Below are 15,649 nucleotides of genomic sequence, written 5' to 3'. Positions count from 1 at the left end.
TAAATATCTTGATAAATGACTTTAATGGCTATTTCTAATGCATTGCTGGATTTGCATTTTTTTAGATAAACCTTGCAGAGTTTTAAATGATACTCTTCTAGATATGATTTTATTATTCTGCTTTAATTGTATTTGTTTAGAATTTGGTTGGGAGGGAGTGATAAATCAAAAACATTAAAGGTTATCTCCATACAATGTTATGGATCATCCTATAATGGAAATGTGGTGCTAGAACATAAAGATCATAAACTGATGATGGGAAATTGTACAGAATAATATTTAGCAAGTGAAGAGTAACAAAAATATAGAAGCAAGGAAGAACTTCAGCCCTTGCAGCTGGGAGTGAAACATTTTAAAATAAAAGGCTTGAAAAGACTTATATGAATTTAGTCCTGGAATTAAGTGTCACATTCACAGCAACTGAGTGAAGCCTTTCATTTATGCACAGAACCGATATGCTACATTACAGCACAAGCCATTTAAAAATTATCTACAGTATAATAAAAAAGTCATGATCCACTTCAGTACTTCAGCCATGTGAATGCCATCAATCCTAATTTGGAAAGACCATCATTCAGTCCTTGAGTCTGTCAGCTGACTCTCTCAAGGTGGCCTATTACTGTCAAGTGTGGCAGTTGTGGTGTAACAGTTGCTGATTGTCAACTGTTGCAACTTTATTATCCTTTTACCTACATTTCTAAGGTACCTGCACAGATGCAAGAGCAGCAGCCATTTCCTGAGTCACAATTGATTCAGCATGTCAGAGGAGAGAGACACTGTCCCTTGGAGTCATTACTTTTGCTCTTCCTTGTTTTATTTCTCTTAATCTATGGTTTCCTCAAACTTGTTCATAATCCAAGCCATATTTTAACAAAATTTCTCATGAATAGTGCCCTTTTTATTTACAATGGCACTATTTTATTTACAGTGGCACTATTATTCTTGTGGCAACTACCTGCATGGAATAGTGAGGTTACAGGAAAGTTTTAAATGTAGTTGTCTTTTAAGCGACTCCAGTAGCTGAAAAAGAGCAGACGGGGGTGGAGGCAGAGACTTAGGGTTGCATTTATAAATGCAAACATTAGAGGTGTTCAAAAAACAAAAGGCAATTTTTTCATAACCAGCTCTCCCAAAGCATATGTGAAATGTAACTCAGCCCAGCTGTACACATTTTTTTCTCATCTGTGCAGATGTCAGAAAATAGTGTTTTAGGCCCAAATACCTACACCTGCAAAAACTTATTTGTCCACACTGATAAGTCACGTTAGAGCATCTTTATCTCAGTGATGTTTCACAAGTTACTGCTGTAGCACCTACAGTGTGAACAACCCATTAAGAGTCCAGTAGTCAGTCTAGTAAGCTAATTGGATGTTTTACAGCATATTTACATTTCAGTCCAAAAGGCACATATGGTACACAGCCCCCACATCTCACTGATACAAGATATGGCCCAGAAGCCAGAGCATATGCCACCTCCTTTCCGCCCAGTATTTTCTTCTGTTGAAGACTGCATATTTTAGAACACTGTCACTAAATTTCCTGTACGGGAAGCTGTTAGGAGTCTCCTCAGCAGCTGCATCTTGTTATGTAATACAGCAGTTCTCAAACTTTAGCAACCCAAGGACCCCCATTTTGATTTAAAATTTTCAGAGACCTCCAATCTCCACCACTCAGCCCTTCCCTGAGGCCATGCCCCTGCCCCACCCTTTCTCTGAAGCAGCACCCCTCCTCACTCCATCCCCCCTCCCTCCCTTGCTTTCCCCCACCCTCACTTTCACCATGCTGGGGCAGTGGGGTGGGTGCTGAAGGGGGTGCAGGGTGTGGGCTCTTGAGGGAGTTTGGGTGCAGGCTCTGGCTGGGGTGCGGGCTACAGTCGGGGAGCACTTACCTTGGGTGGCTCCCAAAAATATCTGGCACATCCCTCTGGCAGCTGCTCCTGGGGAGGGGAAGGGGAGGAGAGGAGGGGGGCAAGGGTCTCCATGCGCACTGCTCCTGCCTGCAGGCACTGTCCCGTAGCTTCCGTTGGCTGCAGTTCCTGGCCAATGGGAGCTGCAGAGTCAGCGCTCAGAGTGGGGAGGCAGCACATGGAGGCTCCCTACCCCGCCCCTCAGGGACGCTTCCAGGAGTGGTGCGGAACTGGAGCAGGCAGGGAGCCTGCCTTAGCCCTGCTGTGCCACCAGACTTTTAGCATGCTGGAGGCACTGAGAGGGAGGAGTTGATCAGGGGGGCCCTGCAGACCCCCAGTGGTCCACAGACCCCAGTTTGAGAAACACTGATGTAACAGGTTTAGAACAAGTGGGGGGGGGGGATGGAGGAGGGATTCTTTTATTTTAAATTTATTCTCTTTAAAATGCGGTTTCTATGATTGCTCCCCAATTGTCCTATAATGATATCTAGAGAGGGTCTCAGCTAAGAGTTTCAGCTAAGCCACATATAGTGCACACCTTAGTGCTTTTATAATTGTTTCCCTTAGGAGTCTGAAAGGAGGTTAATTTTTTGAAGTTGATTCTCAAAGAGTGAGCCATGGTGGCACCCAATTGTTTATTTGTTTCACTTGTGTGTGCATGCAATGCAGGAGCAGGAAAAAAATGCTTAAAACTTTCAGGGATTCCTAGATTTCTAGTATATCCAAACTGGATGCATCAATCATATATATCAGCTAAATGAACTGATTTTTCAGATTTGCAAGTGCTTATCCAAATCTGAAATTTCCCAAATTTCATCCTGTTATCTGAAATTAGTTTTAGCTCTAGTCTAGGAATTTAAATTTATGCATCTTATCAAATAGCGGAGGCGTTCTGACATAATGGTATATATACTGATTTTTTAGGGTAAGGTCCTGTTGTTGCCCTGATAATCTGGCATCTGCAAGTGCTTCAAAGCAACGAGCATCATGCCAGGAAAAATCAGTTTCAGGAGTATATTAGGATGCTAATAATGCCAAACACTTGGACATCTTGAAAATGCATTTTAGAAGATTACAATGCATTAGCACAAAAGGGAAAAAACCCAAACATATGAACCATAGCTTTAGATGAGTGCGTTCTTGTGCAGGTGACTAACTATGTGAAGGAAGGAACACACACCAATTGGTGAGCACCGACATTTATTCAGCAGCTATTACAGTCAATCTCAAAAACAAAAGAAATGTTTTTGAACTGTGTCAAGTGACAAAAAACAGCTGCTAAAAACACTGATCAAGCTTAACGCAGCATTCTATTTTGAGAAACAGACATTTAATGAGGGTTAATCTCTTTTTAAAAGGCAAAATATAAATATATACACTCTAAATTAAGACCAACAATTTAACGTACTACATTAGTTCAAGTGGGATAACAGTGGACAAATCCACATCATGTAAACTGTAGACTCAAGCCATCTCCGTTGTCATCTTCTCATACCACCATCTAATTTCGGTTTACATTCTGTGATCTGCCTCTTGCAGAGCTGAGATACAGAAGCGCAGCAGTGTTGATGGCTAGGGGCTGTGCACAGGAACATACTGGGGAAGTGTTCTGTCCATTACACATTGCTTAGAGCATTCACACCAGGAAGAACTTTACCTGTTAGCAATTTCAAAACGCAAGGAAAGTTAGGTTTACTTAAAATAAATAAAATCTAGGTTTAACCTAGTATTTTGCAACATTTTAACAAATCATTCACAATTGAGCTGCAAGAGAACACTAACCCCACATACCCCTGTTAATTTTTGTAGCTATTAGTATTGTACTTAGCTGCTTTATATGAGCAAACACATATTAAAGCACCAATGAACATCTGATACACAACTGTATTCATATGAAAACAGAAAATCCCTTTACATGAAAGATAAAAAGTCAAGATTCCTCTGCTCAATTAACATGGCTTGTACAATTCTATCCAAGTCCCTCTTACGGTCTAATCGAAAGCCCATTGAATTCAATGGAAAGACTCCCATTGACTGCAATGGGCTTTGGATCTGGCCATTAATGCTATTCCATATTTTTTGAATCATAGGTGACCTGCAGACCTGGAAATCGAAAGGGATTTTGTGGGGAGTTAAAATTACAAGCCTTTATTTAAAAACAAAAACAAAAAAAACCCCACAACTTGTGTTAAATACCAGATTAGTGAAGTACAGGATTTTTTTCAAAAATCTATTTTTCCCACTGTTTGCGCCATTTTACTCCTGCACCTCATTTGGTTTTGAGGATGAAAATAGACTATTTGGTTTCAGTTTGGTTGAGTCAATCTTATTCTCGTGCTGTAGTAAAGTGCTGCAATAGTTGATTTTTAAAAAGCTCACTAGTGTTCACAACGCTTAAGTATTTCTAATCAGTTAGGGGTTCATTACGTTTAAAGAAACTGTACACACAAAACCTACATTTGGGCCAAAACTAAACAACTTTGTCCATTCAAGTAAGTCAGCTGCACAGTGCCCCTTCCAGCAATTTGCATTTTTTCCCCTTCACCATTACTCCCTAGGCAACAGAAACAAAAGCCCTGTCTAGCATGCAACTGCTGAACTGCACTACTGTCTATTGTGGCTTCTCTTTTATACAGTATGTGACAGCACTAGAGAATTTACACATATTGGGAAACAGCTAATCATCAGAGGAAATGAAAACCCATTCACAGTACAATACAACCCCCATAAAAGAGTCCTATAAATTCTCACTATTTTAAACTTTCAAATCTATTAGTGTAGAATTCTAAGTGACCACTAGAGGGCACCTTAAAACTACTGGATAGTTTAAAATAATGTTCTAAAGCTCCTGTAAATTTTGGTTTCAGAGCAGCAGCCATGTTAGTCTGTATATGCAAAAAGAAAAGGAGGACTTGTGGCACCTTAGAGACTAAAATTTGAGCATAAGCTTTCGTGAGCTACAGCTCACTTCATCGACGCATTCCTTTTTTAATGCATCCGATGAAGTGAGCTGCAGCTCACGAAAGCTTATGCTCAAATAAATTTGTTAGTCTCTAAGGTGCCACAAGTCCTCCTTTTCTTTTTGTAAATTTTGGCTATAAGTACAGACTATTCAGCCTTTTTACATCGGTTGCTTTATGAAACCCTTTAAAGAACTATTACAAGGATTAACTAACTATTCCTGGTGTTAGCATCTGAGGCAAAGCCTCTTAGCATGTTTAAATTTTTCCTTTTTTTAAAAAAATGGGGGTGGGCTGGAGCAAAGGCATGGCCGGGAGTTTAAAAAAAAAAAACCAAAAACCAAAAACAAAAAGGTGAGCTCTTAAAATAGTGTGTTTTAGTTCCTACCAATTCATTTCTGCCCCTTCTGGAATGAGAAACTCTGTTTTTAGAATAGTACTGGAAGAAAAGAGGAAAGGAAAGGGAGTAGAGAGCAAGGAAGGAAAGTAGCATTTAAAATAAAAAAGTCACTAAGTATCTCAAAAGGTAGAGACAAAGCACGTCCTATGGCTGGTGAAATACAAGGGACACATTACATTACTATGCCACCCCAAAGTAAGCCCAAGGCTAGCTGAGAACCAGCAGATCTACTCCCCCCGCTCAGTTTCTGAACTAGATTAATAGAAGGAAAGAAGTTACCCTCTAGAAGTTCCAAGCTGGCACCACCTCCAGTGCTGACATGGCTGACCTGATCCTCGGTGTTCCATTTAGCACAGGCGGTAGCAGTGTCTCCACCACCTTTTAAAGCAAATTAATTATAGATAGAAGGAAATTTAAATTCATCCTACTAAGAGAAAGTTGGCATGGAAGAATCTGCTCTTCCTCGCAAGGCTGTGTGTCAGCTGAGTCTACCGCAGCAGTGTGCTCAGCACCCTTCAAGGCCACACTTGCTGCCAGAGCAGAACTGAACATTCCCTTAAGGGCATGAGATTTTACAATCACTTTGTAACTTGATGCCAGCAAGCAGCAACTTTTCCATTTGAATTTAAGAGGGAAAAAATATATCTACACAAAATCTTACCAATAATGGTGATGCAACCCTTGCCAGTAACTTCCACAACTTTATCCATCAGTGCTTTGGTTGCTTTGGCAAACTTTTCCCACTCAAATACACCAACTGGACCATTCCACACAATTTGCTTGGCCCTGCCCACAGCTTCCACAAACTTCTTAGTACTTTCAGGACCGCAATCCAAGCCCTAAAAGGTAAGAGAACATGGATGCAATTACTGTACAGCTTCATCAGAAGCCACCTACATATAAGGTGGCTTCCTTAAATAATTAAAAAAAAACCCAGCACACACACACAATCTCACTAAATCAGAGATTCCTGCACCACCTCTCAGTCACATCAACCTGACAGGTGCTAGCCACATCTGATCTGTGTCAGTCTGAAAGACACAGTCACCTCCTTGGGACAAGGACTAGTGAACTTATTTATAATGCAGTAAGCTCATTGTTGGTGCAGGAACAGCAACAGACTGCATAAGAGGTGAGAGCTTTTTTCCCCTCCCTATGCAGTGAATATTGAGGAACTAGGAGGAAATTGCTAGCGGTTGCTGCTATATGGTGAAGCCTGCTGTGATATTTCTCTTATTATGAACAGTCATTTGAAAAGAAAGTTAAAGCACTCAGAGCCTTGGAGAGAAGTCTAAATACAGAAATTGCACATCCCCTATTTTAGGCAGAACCTCTCTGATCTGAAATCAGGTTTTAAAGGGAATTTTATTTTTCTCATCTTAGTATCAGAAAAGTTACTCAAGATTTATACTTAAAAATGCAAGACAAGACACATATTTTCTTAACTTTAGTCAATATACACTACACAGCTGAGTACATGCACAAGCTTCCTGCACAGAATCTTAGAAAAGATGCTTATCCTCTTCCCAGTGTACTTTCCCTAGTTTATTTAGTGAGACGGGAAATAAGGTGTAAATTTTTAACAGGGAGGTTACTTAACCATTAAAAAAAATGCTCCAGTTCAAAAAGGAATTATTTTGGGGAAGATTTATGGCTTGTGCTACACAGAAGGTTAAACTAGATTGAGGCGGACAAACTTTTTGGCCTGAGGGCCGCATCAGGTTTCTGAAATTGTATGGAGGGCCGGTTAGGGAAGGCTGTGCCTCCCCAAACAGCCAGGCATGGCCCGCCCCCTGCTTCTCGCCCCCTCCCAGGACTCCTGCCCCATCCAACTCCTGCCGTTCCCTGATGGCCCCCCGGGGACCCCTGCCCCATCCACACCCCCTACTCTCAGTCCCCTGCCCCAAACTGCCCCCTCCGCCCCATCCAACCCCCCTCTCCTTCCTGACTCTTCCCTCCCCCTGCAGGATCCCTGCCCCATCCAGCCACCCCTTCTCCTTGACTGCCCCTGGCCACCCTGCTCCTAACTCCCCACCACCACCCCATCTAACCCCCTGCTCCTTCCTGACTGCCCCCCCCGGGACCCCTGCTCCCATTCAACCTCACCCTCACTGCACCCTGACCCCCAACCACACCTCTGGCCCCGACCACCCCACCCCCCCAAACTCTCCTGCCCTCTATCCAAACCCTGCCCTCTTACCACACTGTCTGAAGCACCAGTGGCTGGTGGCACGGCTGCACCAGGACAGTCAGCTGCACTGCGTAGTACAGAGCACCAGGTCAGGCCGGGCTCTGCCTTGCACTGGCAGAGCAATGAGCTGAGGCTGTGGGGGAGGGGGGACCGCGGGGGAGGATCTGGGGGCGAGCCTCCCGGGCCAAGAACTCAGGGGCTGGACAGGACGGTCCTGCAGCCCGGACGTGGCCTGCGGGACTTAGTTTGCCCAACTCTGGACTAGATGATTGCAATGGTCCCTTCTGGCCTTGGAATCTATGAATCTATTACACCTACCATCCAGCCAGCAGGGATCCCTGAGGCCACAGTGGCTTCCCCACTTTGTGCATTCTCATCAAATTTATCTGCAGTAATAAAGTCAACGGGCAGAGTTATCCTCACACCATTCTTCTCAGCCTTGGCCATCAGGTCCTTGATGATCTTTGATCCTTCTTCATCAAACAGAGAATTGCCAATCTAGAGGAGGAAGAGTGCGGTGGGATATTTGAAAAGAATTTCTTTCAGCTTTCAATCACTATGGAGGGGTTGCTATGGGTCTACCAATCTGAAGCAGCAGGGAAAGCTTGTTTTGAGGCTCCAAGGGGCTATCTACACAGTGATACCAAGTCTCAGAGTCCAGGCCTACTGATTTGGGGTCAGGGATAAAAATAGCAGTGAAGACACCTCGTGGAGTGTCAGAGCCCAGGCTACAGACCAAGCTCAAGTGTCTAAAGTGCAATTGTATAGCACAACAGCCTGAGTCTCACAAGCCCAAGTCAATTGACCTAGCCATAGCAATGCCATAGGTCTTTTATTGCAGTGGAGATGTACCTAACATGCACTTTAAGAGAATTCACCCCTGGGCTGAGGGTCAGCACGAGTCCTCTGCCCCACAGAATTCCTTTTCTGAAGGCTGACACTGGATTGCCTTTGTTGCTGGCTCTCTGTACAGGGCTGAGCTTCGCCCAAGGCCCAAAGTACTTACTTTCAAATTATTATTCATTCCTTGACAGCATCCAGACCTCAGCGATAGGCCCCCATAAAGCTGGCAAATTGAGACCACTCAGTATTACATTTGTTCTCGAGTTAGATTATGAACTTTCAGTTCTGAACTCCAGGAGAAGGGAGAGAGAATGATCTAGTGCAAGCACCTGGCCTCCCTCCTCCTCCCCCCACTAAAACAGGCAGAACTGCTGGTTTCATACCTCCATATTGTTGAGTACTTTGAGGAAAGTGAAAGCCATTCCACCACCAATGATCATCTCATTGACTTGATCCAACATGTTATTGATGAGCTGAATCTTATCCTGAACTTTAGCTCTGGTGGGAGGAGAAAGGAAGAGAATGCAAGTAATATAGTTAGACAACACTATTTGAGCAGGATTTTTTTTGATTTAAGCAACACATTTTTGCTGGATCTTTGTACCTTGCAGGAGGTCACAACATGCAAGGGAGAGCCATTTTAGCCACCCAAGAATTGCAACACTCAGCCTGATATGCTCCAGGCTTTACATCTCAAGGCCATCCTGCAACAGCTGGTATAACAAAATCAGGGAGTAATACTACAACAGCACTGGCAGCAACTCCTAGGAGATAAATATTCAGCACTTAATATTTTCATATCACTGTATAAATATTACCTATTCAAGCCTCACCACACCTATGTAGTGGCTACAATTCCCATTTTACAAACTGGGGAGAAAAAGTGACACTTGCCAGGCTTCCAAGAAAGCTAGCAACGGAGCTGGGATTAGATCATCAGAGTTCTTGACTGCAGCCAATGCATAACCCACTGTGATCTCACACTGGCCCCTGATGCTCAGTTTATGTAATTAGCCCAGCACTACCACTCCATTAACTTAAAAGTACAGCAAAAAAAAAAAAAAAAAAAAGCCACCTTCAAGCTACTTGAACTGCTTCAAGAGCAAAGCCAGTACAGAATCACTCTCCTCCAAAAAGAAAAGGAGTCTATTTTAGACACAATTTTCAGATCACAATTCTATGACAGTGTCCATAATATAACTAAAATTTCAGAGATGGCACTACGTGAACCCATCTCTTGCTCTCCCCTCTCTTTAATACCAAGTGTTGCAGATTTTCTTCTCCAACAGAGGGCTTGTCTATATTAGGGATTTACCCCACTATTACCAACCCCAGTTCAACTCCACAGACATTACGTCACCAGGAGCCACAGCACAGACAGTGCACTGATGCCAACACCATTTTAAGCAGTTGGGCTCCTAATGTTCCTAACACTGTTGCAGCCCAGCAATCAGGTCATATAGAAGTCCCACACCCTGTGCAGCCAGCAGCAGTCCCAAGCTGGAAGATGATGCACGTGATAAGAACATTAAAAATGATAGGGTCTAAATTAGCTGTTACCACTCAAACAAGAGACCTTGGAGTCATTGTGCATAGTTCTCTGAAAACATTTGCTCAGTGTGCAGCAGCAGTCAAAAATGCTAACAATGTTAGGAACCATTAGGAAAGGGACAGATAAGAAGACAGTAAATAGCATGTCAGCACATAAATCCATGGTATGCCCACATCTTGAATGCTACGTGCAGTTTTGGTCATTCCATCTCCAAAAAAAGATACATTAGAAACAGAAAAAGTACAGAGAATGGCAAAAAAAAAAATGATTAAGGGTATGGAACAGCTTCCATATGAGGAGAGATTAAAAAGACTGGGACTTTCTGGCTTGGAAAAAAGATGACTATGGGGAAATATGATTCATAGATACTAAGGTCAGAAGGGACCATTCTGATCATCTAGTCCGACCTCCTGCACAGCGCAGGCCACAGAATCTCACCCACCCACTCCTATGAAAAACCTCACCCATGTCTGAGCTATTGAAGTCCTTAAATCATGGTTTAAAGACTTCACGGAGCAGAGAAGCCTCCCTCAAGTCAACCATGCCCCATGCTACAGAGGAAGGCAAAAAACCTCCAGGGCCTCTCCAATCTGCCCTGGAGGAAAATTCCTTCCCGACCCCAAATATGGCAATCAGCTAAACCCTGAGCATATGGGCAAGATTCACCAGCCAGATACCCAGGAAAGAATTTTCTATAGTAACTCAGATCCCATCCATCTAATATCCCATCTCAGGGGATTTGGCCTATTCACCCTGAATATTTAAAGATCAATTACTTACCAAAATCCCATTATCCCATCATACCATCTCCTCCATAAACTTATCAAGTAGAATCTTAAAACCAGATAGATCTTTTGCCCCCACTGCTTCCCTTGGAAAGTTATTCCAAAACTTCACTCCTCTGATGGTTAGAAACCTTCGTCTGATTTCAAGTCTAAACTTCCTGGTGGCCAGTTTATACCCATTTGTTCTTGTGTCCACATTGGTGCTGAGCTTAAATAATTCCTCTCCCTCTCCTGTATTTATCCCTCTGATATATTTATAGAGAGCAATCATATCTCCCCTCAACCTTCTTTTAGTTAGGCTAAACAAGCCAAGCTCCTTAAGTCTCCTTTCATAAGACAAGTTTTCCATTCCTCGGATCATCCTAGTAGCCCTTTTCTGTACCTGCTCCAGTTTGAATTCATCCTTTTTAAACATGGGAGACCAGAACTGCACACAATATTCTAGGTGAGGTCTCACCAGTGCCTTGTATAATGGTACTAAAACCTCCTTATCCCTACTGGAAATGCCTCTCCTGATGCATCCCAAAACCACATTAGCTTTTTTCACAGCCATATCACATTGGCAGCTCATAGTCATCCTATGATCAACCAATACTCCAAGGTCCTTCTCCTCTTCCGTTACTTCTAATTGATGCGTCCCCAGCTTATAACTAAAATTCTTGTTATTAATCCCTAAATGCATAACCTTACACTTCTCACTATTAAATTTCATCCTATTACTATTACTCCAGTTTACAAGGTCATCCAGATCCTCCTCTATAATATCCCGATCCTTCTCCGAATTGGCAATACCTCCCAGCTTTGTATCATCTGCAAACTTTATTAGCACACTCCCACTTTTTGTGCCAAGGTCAGTAATAAAAAGATTAAATAAGATTGGTCCCAAAACCGATCCCTGAGGAACTCCACTGGTAACCTTCCTCCAACCTGACAGTTCGCCTTTCAGTAGGATCCGTTGCAGTCTCCCCTTTAACCAATTCCTTATCCACCTTTTGATGTTCCTATTGATCCCCATCTTCTCCAATTTAACTAATAATTCCCCACGTGGCACGGTATCAAATGCCTTACTGAAATCTAGGTAAATTAGATCCACTGCATTTCCTTTATCTAAAAAATCTGTTAGCTTTTCAAAAAAGGAGATTAGGTTGGTTTGGCACGATCTACCTTTTGTAAAACCATGTTGTATTTTGTCCCATTTACCATTGACTTCAATGTCCTTAACTAATTTCTCCTTCAAAACTTTTTCCAGGACCTTGCATACTACAGATGTCAAACTAACTGGCCTGTAGTTACGTGGATCACTTTTTTTTTCCCTTTCTTAAAAATAGGAACTATATTAGCAATTCTCCAATCATTCGGTACTACTCCTGAGTTTACAGACTCATTAAAAATTCTTGCTAATGGGCTTGCAATTTCAGGTGCCAATTCCTTTAATATTCTTGGATGAAGATTATCTGGGCCCCCCGATTTAGTCCCATTAAGCTGTTTCAGTTTTGCTTCTACCTCAGATATGGTAATATCTACCTCTATATCCTCCTTCCCATTTGTCATGCTACCATTAGCCCCAAGATCCTCTTTAGCCTTATTAAAGACTGAGGCAAAGTATTTGTTTAGATATTGGGCCATGCCTAGATTATCTTTAACCTCCACTCCATCCTCAGTGTTAAGCGGTTCCACTTCTTTATTAGTTTTCTTCTTATTTATATAGCTATAGAACCTTTTACTATTGGTTTTAATTCCCTTTGCAAGGTCCAACTCTACTCGACTTTTAGCCTGTCTCACTTTATCCCTACATGTTCTCACGTCAATTAGGTAGCTTTCCTTGCTGATCCCTCCCATCTTCCACTCTCTGTATGCTTTCTGCTTCTTCTTAATCGCCTCTCTAAGATGCTTGCTCATCCAGCTTGGTCTACAACTCCTTCCTATGAATTTTTTCCCTTTTCTTGGGATACAGGCTTCTGATAGCTTCTGCAGTTTTGATTTAAAGTAATCCCAGGCCTCCTCTACCTTTAGATCCGTAAGTTCTTCAGTCCAATCCACTTCCCTAACTAATTGCCTTAATTTTTGCAAGTCAGCCCTTTTGAAATCAAAAACCCTAGTTGCAGATTTATTTTTGTTAATCCTTCCATTTAGTTTGAACTGAATTAGCTCATGATCACTTGAGCCAAGATTGTCCCCTACAACCATTTCTTCTATGAGGTCCTCGCTACTCACCAAAATTAAATCTAAAATGGCATCCCCTCTAGTCGGTTCAGCAACTACTTGATGAAGGAATCCATCAGCTATCGCATCTAGGAAAATCTGAGCCCTATTACTACTAGCACTGGTCCTCCAGTCTATATCTGGGAAGTTAAAGTCTCCCATGATCACGCAGTTTCCATTAGTATTTACTTTATTAAAGACATTAAAAAGGGCTCTATCCATATCCAAAATTAGATCCCGGAGGTCTATAGCACACCCCAAGCACTATCGTAGGAGAGGCTTTACTAGTTTTCTTCCCCAATGTAATTTTTGCCCACACGGACTCTGTCTTATCCATTGCATCGCTTCTTATTTCTTTACATTCTACCTCATCATTAATATACAATGCTACTCCACCACCTTTACCTTTGTTTCTGTCTTTCCTAAACAGCACATACCCTTCAATACCTGTAGTCCAGTCATGACTACTATTCCACCATGTTTCTGTTATCCCTATAATATCTGGTTTCACTTCCTGCACCAGTAGCTCTAGTTCCTCCATTTTGTTACCTAGGTTCCTCACATTGGTGTACAAACATCTTAATTTTTGCTGTTTGGCCTCGGTCACATTTTGTACCCTATTAGGCACAGTCATTCTACAGCCAGTATAACCTATTAGACTAGTATCCACACCGCCCTCGCTCCTTATATACATTCTCCTACCCACAGCTGTATCCTTTCTTACTTCGTCTTCTTCCCTCTCAATGCTAAAATCTGGCGTGGAGATTTCCTGGACATCTCCCATCCATCTCCCCTTAATTCCTAGTTTAAAGCTCTCTATCAGTTGTGCCAGCCTCCATCCTAGAAGTCTATTTCCTTCCCTACTCAGATGAAGTCCATCCCGAGAGAACTGGCCTCTGTCCGTGAATGCCTCCCAGTGGCCATACATCCCAAAGCCCTCCTTATAGCACCACTGCCTAAGCCATCTGTTGACAGTCATAATCTTGTCACACCTTTGTTGCCCTTCTCTAGGAACAGGAAGGATCCCGCTAAAGATCACCTGAACCTCAATTTCCTTAAGCATCTTCCCCAGCCTAGCATAGTCTCCCTTAATACTTTCCAGCGAGAATCTAGCCGTATCATTTGTTCCCACATGAAGGATAATTAGGGGATTCTTTCCCGCTCCCTTTAGGATCCTTTTCAACCTCCGGTCGACATCCCATATCTTAGCACCCGGAAGACAGCACACCCTTCTATTCTCTGGATCAGCTCTAGTTACAGGCCTGTCTATTCTTCTCAATAAAGAGTCCCCGATCACATAGACCTGCCTTTTCCTGGTGACTGCTATTCTCGAGTCTCTCTCCTGTTCCCTCTGGCTGCAAGTTCTTTCCATTCCTATTTTCCCTTATAATCTTCTTCAACCCATCCTGTATCCTCCTGGGGCTCATATTTGGTCTAGTCTCCCTTGACTCTTCTGCTTTTCCTGTAGGACTAGCCTCTCTTCTCTTCTTCCTTACCCTTCCACCTTCAACAAGTACCTGCTGAGCCCCTTCTTCATTTTCCAACTCTGCAAACCTATTCCTAAGCTCTATTTCTCCTTCACTAGCCCATCTTTTCCTCTGCCTGGTTCTTTGAGTCACATGTTTCCACTGACCACTTTCCTCACCCAGTCTCCCCTCAAAATTCCCCAGCCCTGCTTCCATCCGTGAGTCTGAGCTTTTCCCTTCAGATACCTCATATCTTTGCTCCATCATCTGCTCAAACCCCTTCCTAAACTCAACCAGACTTTCCACCTGCATCTCCAAACCTCGGATCTTTTCCTCCATCAGCTCTATCAGATGGCATTTCATGCAGAAAAAACTCTTACCGGTTCCCCCCTCCAGGAACATGTACATACCACAGCTTCCACATCCTGTCATCCTCAATGTGTCCTTCATTACAGGAGTCACTCCCACAGCTGCCTCTGTATCTGTCATCGCCTTCCCACCTAAATCCTGTTAATCTTCTCCTCCAACAGAACTCCCACTCAAACTCCCCTGTTTAGAGCTCTGTTTGCTAGCTCCTGTGCCGCTGCCTGACTGGCTGGCTACCTTTATAGGACCCCTAGTCAGAAGCCCCACCCCCTAAGCAGGGCTCAGCTGCTCTCCCAGCACAAAGCCCCACCCCCTAATCAGGCTCAGCTGCTCTCCCAGCACAAAGCCCCTACACACACACACACACAAATACTAAAAATACAAAGCCAAGTACAACTACCTTCTCCTCCAACAGAACTCCCACTCAAACTCCCCTGTTTAGATAGAGATCTATAAAATCATGACTGGTGTGGAGGAAGCGAATATGGAAGTGTTATTTACCGCTTCACATAACACAAGAACTAGGGGTCATCCAATGAAATTAATAGGCAGCAGGTTTAAAGCAAGCAAAAGGAATACTTCTTCACACCACATTGTCAACCTGTGGAACTGATTGCCAGGGGAGACTGTGAAAGCCAAAACTATAACTGGGTTCAAAAAAGAATTAGATAAGTTCATGGAGGAGAGGACCATCAACAGCTATTAGTAAGGCTACGTTTTAGTCAGGGGTATTTTTATTAAAAGTCACAGACAGGTCACTGGCAGTAAACAAAAATTCACGGCCCATAGCCCGTCCATGACTTTTACTAAAAATACCCGTGAATAAAACTGGGGGGGGGGGCATCCTGACTGCTTGGGGAGGAGGCACGGTGGCCCGAGACTGCCCCAGCAGCAGCCAATGCATCTGGCAGAGGGGCTGCATGAGCTACCCCTGAGCCAGGTGCACCAGCTGCTGCAGAAGTCAGGGAAAGTCACGGA

At 43.1% G+C, this 15,649-nt stretch overlaps 1 protein-coding gene across 1 annotated transcript in view; it reads right to left on the bottom strand.

The window, feature by feature from the left end:
• Positions 1-3,089: 3,089 nt before the first annotated feature.
• Positions 3,090-15,649, bottom strand: part of PGK1 (phosphoglycerate kinase 1) — a 29,459-nt gene continuing 16,899 nt past the window's right edge. Inside the window, exons 7-11 of the mRNA XM_038417343.2 lie at positions 8,684-8,798; positions 7,776-7,955; positions 5,928-6,105; positions 5,546-5,644; positions 3,090-3,563 (exon numbers count right to left, since the gene is read on the bottom strand). Coding sequence (XP_038273271.1) covers positions 3,523-3,563; positions 5,546-5,644; positions 5,928-6,105; positions 7,776-7,955; positions 8,684-8,798 — 613 coding nt within the window. The 3' untranslated portion in view covers positions 3,090-3,522. The remainder of the gene's footprint in view (positions 3,564-5,545; positions 5,645-5,927; positions 6,106-7,775; positions 7,956-8,683; positions 8,799-15,649) is intronic.

Source organism: Dermochelys coriacea, chromosome 9 (genome assembly GCF_009764565.3).
Source record: "Dermochelys coriacea isolate rDerCor1 chromosome 9, rDerCor1.pri.v4, whole genome shotgun sequence".
NCBI lineage: Eukaryota > Metazoa > Chordata > Testudines > Dermochelyidae > Dermochelys > Dermochelys coriacea.
The sequence above is the reverse complement of the archived record's forward strand: the minus strand, read 5'-3'. Positions and strand labels throughout refer to the sequence as shown.